General features: G+C 48.1%; 1 protein-coding gene across 1 annotated transcript in view; it reads right to left on the reverse strand.

Moving 5' to 3' along the window:
* Nucleotides 1-7,500, reverse strand: part of LOC310813728 (proton-coupled folate transporter) — a 19,567-nt gene that overhangs the window by 1,960 nt on the left and 10,107 nt on the right. Inside the window, exon 6 of the mRNA XM_083682824.1 lies at nucleotides 6,842-6,998. Coding sequence (XP_083538950.1) covers nucleotides 6,842-6,998 — 157 coding nt within the window. The remainder of the gene's footprint in view (nucleotides 1-6,841; nucleotides 6,999-7,500) is intronic.

A 7,500-nucleotide genomic window follows, 5' to 3' on the forward strand; every position in this document is an offset into this window, starting at 1 on the left:
TGTGTGTGTGTGTGTTATAACACAAGTCATGTTTATTACTTCTGTTGTGATCTCTGTATCATTGCTGTGGAGCGCTGGGTGGTTGTGCTACTGCAGCGATCTCCAACAACACACACACACACACACACACACACACACACACACACACAAGCTAACAAGGCCTCCGTATCGACCACATCATATTCCATCTGAACAGGAGAGACCTACGGTGGCCTGTCAGGACCAACACCAGCAGATCTGGTGGGAGGAGCTTCCCACTGCTGTCAGGACTGCAGAGTCACTACTGATCTCCCGCCGTAGATTGAAGACCATCTCTTCAGGCTACATCTTAACAGTCCCTCCTAAAAACCTCTTCACCCCCACTACCCCCCTGTACTAACCCTAACCCTAACCCTAGAGACCTCTTCACCCCCACTACCCCCCTGTACTAACCCTAACCCTAGAGACCTCTTCACCCCCACTACCCCCCTGTACTAACCCTAACCCTAAAGACCTCTTCACCTCCACTACCCCCCTGTACTAACCCTAACCCTAGAGACCTCTTCACCCCCACTACCCCCCTGTACTAACCCTAACCCTAGAGACCTCTTCACCCCCACTACGCCCCCATACTAACCCTAACCCTAACCCTTGAGACCTCTTCACCCCCACTACCCCCCTGTACTAACCCTAACCCTTTGGATAAAGGCGTCTGCTAAATGCCATAAATGTAAATGTAAATGTAAATCTACGGTGGCCTGTCAGGACCAATACCAGCAGATCAATTCCAGACAGGTGGGGGAGGAACTATGAGGGGAGGGGGAGGGGCTATGAGGGGAGGGGGAGGGGCTATGAGGGGAGGGGGAGGGGCTAGGGGAAGAGGAGGAAGGTCTCAGCCCCTGCAGTGTTACATCCATTTACATGTTTGACATTTAGCAGACGCTTTTATCCAAAGTGACTTACAAGTACATTTGTCTAAAGTAAGTGAATCATCAGTCATCATAAGAAACTATCTATGCTAGGACCAGGGGCCGTTGGCAGTCACAATGCTAGAGGAAGAAGGATTCTTTTTTTTTATTATTTCTTGTATTATTATTAACATGTACAGAGGGGTAGAGGGGGTGAAGAGATGGGTCTTCAGTCTACGGCGGAAGATACACAACATAGCCAAAAGTATGTGGACACCCCTTCTAATTAGTGGGTTTGGCTGTTTCAGCCACACCCATTGCTAACAGGTGCATTAAAGCAAGCATACAGCCGTGCAGTCTCCTTAGACAAACACTGGCAGTAGAACGGGTCGTACTGAAGATCAGTGACTTTCAACGTGGCTCCTTTCCAACAAGTCAGTGTGTCAAATGTCTGCCCTGCTAGAGCTTCCCTGGTCAACTGGAAGTGCTGTTACCGAGTTCTCACGACCGAGTTCCAAACTGCCTCTGGAAGCAACGTGAGCACCAGATCTGGAGCTTCAGGAAACAGGTTTCCATGGCTGAGCAGCCGCACACAAGCATGCACGATGCCAAGTGTCGGCTGGAGTGGTGTAAAGCACACCACCATCGGACCCTGGAGCCGTGGAAACGCGTTCTCTGGAGCGATGAATCACACTTCACTATCTGGCAGTCTGACAGACGGATCTGGGTTTGGCGGATGCCAGGAGAACGCTACCTGCCTTGGGCCAACTGTAAAGGTTGGTGGAGGAGGAATAATGGTCTGGGGTGTTTTTCATGGTCTGGGCCCCTTAGTTCCATTGAAGGAAAATCTTAATGCTACAGCACAATGACATTCTAGAGAATTGTACGCTTCCAATTTTGTGGCAACAGTTTGGGGAAGGCCCTTTCCTGTTTCAGCATGACAATTCCCCCCGTGCACAAAGCCAGGTCCATAATGACATGGTTTGCCGAGTTTAGTGTGTAAGAACTTGTCTGGCCTGCACAGAGCCCTGACCTCAACCCCATCCAACACCTTTGGGGAGAATTGGAACCCCGACTCTGAGCCAGGCCTTCTCACCCAACATCAAGGCCAAACCTCACTGATGCTCTTGTGGCTGAATGGGAGTGAATCCCTGCAGCCATGTTCCAGTCTAGTGGAACGCCTTCCCAGAGGAGTGGAGGCTGTTGTAGCAGCAAAGGAGGGGACTCCATATTAACGGCCATGGTTTTGGAATGAGATGTTCAACAAGCACATATGGGACTGATGTTCGGGTGTCCACATACTTTTGGCCATGTAGCGTAAGATCGTGACTCGCAGTCCTGACAGTAGGAGGAAGCTCCTCCCACCACTGGGGCGCCAGGACAGTGAAAAGCCGTGACTGAACAGCGGGACTGCTGCGTCCTCGTAGAGGAGGCGGTGCCAGGCGGCTGGCCGAGGTGGAAGAACGTGATGGGGCCGAGGGGGTTTGGGGGCTGATTGGGTTTGGGGGCTCTTCCCTTCACCGCCCGGTAGGCGAGCACCAGGGGCTTCTGTTCTTGTGTAAATTCCAGAGAGACAGAGCAGCTCCTCAGGTCTTCTCTCATTCTCTTTCATCACTCCATCCTCCCCCCCCTACACACACACACACACACACACACACACACACACACACACACACACACACACACACACACAGTCAGGTTCTCTCCAGGGTTTAGACCAGCGTGGTGCTGAGGAACATCATCAAAACCAGACTCACGTTTATTCATGTCAACATAACAACAATAATAATAATAATAATAACAATAATAATAATACCACTAAAATACTGAGGAACATCATAACGCTTTACCTTTCACTATCATTACTGCATATCTAGTTTAATAAAGATAGTTACTCTATCATTACTGCATATCTAGTTTAATAAAGATAGTTACTCTATCATTACTACATATCTAGTTTAATAAAGATAGTTACTCTATCATTACTACATATCTAGTTTAATTTGTCTTGTAATGTTTCCATAGTGACACAGAAACACTCTTCATCCTCTGGGGGAGAAGCCTGGTTCATTACTTACACACACACACGCACACGCACACGCACACACACACACACACACACACACACACACACACACACACACACACACACACACACACACCACACACACACACACTCTCTTCAGGTGTCCATGTCTCCAGGCTGGAGTGTGGTTGTACATTGTGATGACACCAGCCTGCCACCATCAGCATCCTAAAGACTCTGACCTGCTCCAGCACTGGTGACATCATCTCCCAGCGCCTCTCTGTCCCCTGAGTCCCCAACAACACAGCTCTCATATCCATCAGCACACACACACCCCGCCCGCACACACACACACACACACACACACACACACCACCCCCACACACAGACACACACGCACGCACACGCACACACACAAACACACACACGCACACACCCGCCCGCACACACACACACACAAATTAAATTAAATACTGGTTTCTCCTCACCACAATTAGAGCGTATTGCAGTGTGATTACTTTCCCTCTCTGTATGTAAATCACACACACAATCCAGGAAATGAATTACCAACTAATCAAAGTCTATCAAAGTCTATCAAAGTCTATCAAAGTGAGGCTTACTGCAGCGTCCAAAAAAACATTACTGGCATGAAAATAAAGAAAGTTGAATCATAAGAGCCTCTAACCAGCCATTGGCTGCCGGCGTGTTGATTCAGTAAACATGATTTTAATTCCTTATTGGCCTTTTAAGAAGTGCTCGTTTGGACCAATAATAGAATTAATCAGGCTCTGACTAACAACTGCCTAATTAGCATTTTTGAAGCGTTAATTGCGTTAATGTTTCCACTGGTCACCATGGGAAACAGAGACAGTTTCATGAATAGGTAAATCCCCTCTGATTGATATTCATTGTGTTGCTGGTGTAGGTATCAGGCCAGGACCTCGGTACAATGTAGGTCAGTGTTGCTCTGGCCTTCTGCAGCAGCAGCAGTGTTGGGGAGGATACTCTGAACATGGACTTACACACACACAGAAACAACCTCTACTACCATGAGAGATAGTAGAGGTAGAGGTAGTAGAGGTAGTAGAGGTAGAGGTAGTAGAGGTAGAGGTAGAGGTAGAGGTAGAGGTAGTAGAGGTAGTAGAGGTAGAGGTAGAGGTAGAGGTAGTAGAGGTAGTAGAGGTAGAGGTAGTAGAGGTAGAGGTAGTAGAGGTAGAGGTAGTAGAGGTAGAGGTAGAGGTAGAGGTAGTTGAGGTAGTAGAGGTAGTAGAGGTAGTAGAGGTAGAGGTAGTAGAGGTAGAGGTAGTAGAGGTAGTAGAGGTAGTAGAGGTAGAGGTAGTAGAGGTAGTAGAGGTAGAGGTAGTAGAGGTAGTAGAGGTAGTAGAGGTAGAGGTAGTAGAGGTAGAGGTAGAGGTAGTAGAGGTAGAGGTAGTAGAGGTAGAGGTAGTAGAGGTAGAGGTAGAGGTAGTAGAGGTAGAGGTAGTAGAGGTAGAGGTAGTAGAGGTAGTAGAGGTAGAGGTAGAGGTAGTAGAGGTAGTAGAGGTAGAGGTAGTAGAGGTAGAGGTAGTAGAGGTAGTAGAGGTAGAGGTAGTAGAGGTAGAGGTAGAGGTAGTAGAGGTAGAGGTAGTGGTAGAGGTAGTAGAGGTAGAGGTAGTAGAGGTAGTAGAGGTAGTAGAGGTAGTAGAGGTAGAGGTAGAGGTAGTAGAGGTAGTAGAGGTAGAGGTAGTAGAGGTAGAGGTAGTAGAGGTAGTAGAGGTAGTAGAGGTAGAGGTAGTAGAGGTAGAGGTAGTTGAGGTAGTAGAGGTAGAAGAGAGGTAGTAGAGGTAGAGGTAGAGGTAGTAGAGGTAGTAGAGGTAGAGGTAGTTGAGGTAGTAGAGGTAGAAGAGAGGTAGTAGAGGTAGAGGTAGAGGTAGTAGAGGTAGAGGTAGTAGAGGTAGTAGAGAGGTAGTAGAGGTAGAGGTAGAGGTAGTAGAGGTAGAGGTAGTAGAGGTAGTAGAGGTAGTAGAGGTAAAGGTAGTAGAGGTAGTAGAGGTAGAGGTAGTAGAGGTAGTTGAGGTAGTAGAGGTAGTAGAGGTAGTAGAGGTAGAGGTAGTAGAGGTAGTAGAGGTAGTAGAGGTAAAGGTAGTAGAGGTAGAGGTAGTAGAGGTAGAGGTAGAGGTAGTTGAGGTAGTAGAGGTAGAGGTAGTAGAGGTAGTAGATGTAGTAGAGGTAGTAGAGGTAGTAGAGGTAGTAGATGTAGAGGTAGTAGAGGTAGAGGTAGTAGAGGTAGAGGTAGTAGAGGTAGTAGAGGTAGTAGAGGTAGAGGTAGTAGAGGTAGTAGAGGTAGAGGTAGTAGAGGTAGAGGTAGTAGAGGTAGAGGTAGTAGAGGTAGTTGAGGTAGTAGAGGTAGAGGTAGTTGAGGTAGTAGAGGTAGTAGAGAGGTAGTTGAGGTAGTAGAGGTAGTAGAGGTAGAGGTAGTACAGGTAGTAGAGGTAGTAGAGGTAGTAGAGGTAGTAGAGGTAGAGGTAGTAGAGGTAGTAGAGGTAGTAGAGGTAGAGGTAGTAGAGGTAGAGGTAGTTGAGGTAGTAGAGGTAGAGGTAGTAGAGGTAGTAGAGGTAGAGGTAGTAGAGGTAGAGGTAGTAGAGGTAGTAGAGGTAGAGGTAGTAGAGGTAGAGGTAGTAGAGGTAGTAGAGGTAGAGGTAGTAGAGGTAGAGGTAGTAGAGGTAGTTGAGGTAGTAGAGGTAGAGGTAGTTGAGGTAGTAGAGGTAGTAGAGAGGTAGTTGAGTAGTAGAGGCAGTAGAGGTAGTAGAGGTAGAGGTAGTACAGGTAGTAGAGGGAGTAGAGGTAGTTGAGGTGGTAGAGGTAGTAGAGGTAGTAGAGGTAGAGGTAGTAGAGGTAGTAGAGGTGGTAGAGGTAGTAGAGGTAGTAGAGGGAGTAGAGGTAGTTGAGGTGGTAGAGGTAGTTGAGGTGGTAGAGGTAGTAGAGGTAGTAGAGGTAGAAGAGGTAGAGGTAGTAGAGGTAGTAGAGGTAGATGTAGTTGAGGTAGTTGAGGTGGTAGAGGTAGTTGAGGTGGTAGAGGTAGTAGAGGTAGTAGAGGTAGAGGTAGTACAGGTAGTAGAGGGAGTAGAGGTAGTTGAGGTGGTAGAGGTAGTAGAGGTAGTAGAGGTAGAGGTAGTAGAGGTAGTAGAGGTGGTAGAGGTAGTAGAGGTAGTAGAGGGAGTAGAGGTAGTTGAGGTGGTAGAGGTAGTAGAGGTAGTAGAGGTAGAGGTAGTAGAGGTAGTAGAGGTAGAGGTAGTAGAGGTAGTAGAGGTAGAGGTAGTACAGGTAGTAGAGGGAGTAGAGGTAGTTGAGGTGGTAGAGGTAGTAGAGGTAGTAGAGGTAGAAGAGGTAGAGGTAGTAGAGGTAGTAGAGGTAGATGTAGTTGAGGTAGTTGAGGTGGTAGGGAGGTAGAAGTTCAAGGAATAAGAGTTCAATTCCACAGTTTTTTTTTCGTCGTCACAGTACCTGACTCCACTCCTCCATGGCAACACAGGAGTTACCGACAGGAACGCTGCCAGCATTTCAATCCTCTTTCATTCCCTCCAGAATCCAGCAGAATGCTGTTCAACTGATAGTGGAACAACATGCTAACTCCTCCTCATGCTAACACCTCCTCATGCTAACGCCTCCTCATGCTAACACCTCCTCATGCTAACGCCTCCTCATGCTAACACCTCCTCATGCTAACGCCTCCTCATGCTAACGCCTCCTCATGCTAACGCCTCCTCATGCTAACACCACCTCATGCTAATGCCTCCTCATGCTAACGCCTCCTCATGCTAACACCTCCTCATGCTAACGCCTCCTCATGCTAACACCTCCTCATGCTAACGCCTCCTCATGCTAACACCTCCTCATGCTAACGCCACCTCATGCCAGTGCCTCCGCTACAGGTGGTCAGGTGACTTACTGCATAATGATGAAGACGATGAGGGTGAAGGTTGCCATGACGATGAAGGGCATCCCGGGGAAGGAGTGCAGCGTGACGGGGTAGAGGCCGTTGAACACCACCGCCGCCAGCAGAATACACGACGCCTCCAGAGACGCAGAGAACGAGAACATAGCCCCTAGAACACAGAACATAGCCCCTAGAACCCCTAGAACACAGAACATAGCCCCTAGAACACAGAACATAGCCCCTAGAACCCCTAGAACACAGAACATAGCCCCTAGAACACAGAACATAGCCTCTAGAACACAGAACATAGCCCCTAGAACCCCTAGAACACAGAACATAGCCCCTAGAACACAGAACATAGCCCCTAGAACCCCTAGAGCACAGAACATAGCCCCTAGAACACAGAACATAGCCCCTAGAACACAGAACATAGCCCCTAGAACACAGCCCCTAGAACCCCTAGAACACAGAACATAGCCCCTAGAATACAGAACATAGCCCCTAGAACCACTAAAACACAGAACATAGCCCCTAGAACACAGGACATAGCCCCTAGAACACAGAACATAGCCCCTAGAACCCCTAGAACACAGAACATAGCCCCTAGAACACAGAACATAGCCCCTAGAACACCTAGAACACAGAACATAGCCCCTAGAACACAGAACATA

This window comes from Argentina silus (genome assembly GCF_951799395.1).
Source record: "Argentina silus genome assembly, chromosome: 13".
NCBI classification, from domain to species: domain Eukaryota; kingdom Metazoa; phylum Chordata; class Actinopteri; order Argentiniformes; family Argentinidae; genus Argentina; species Argentina silus.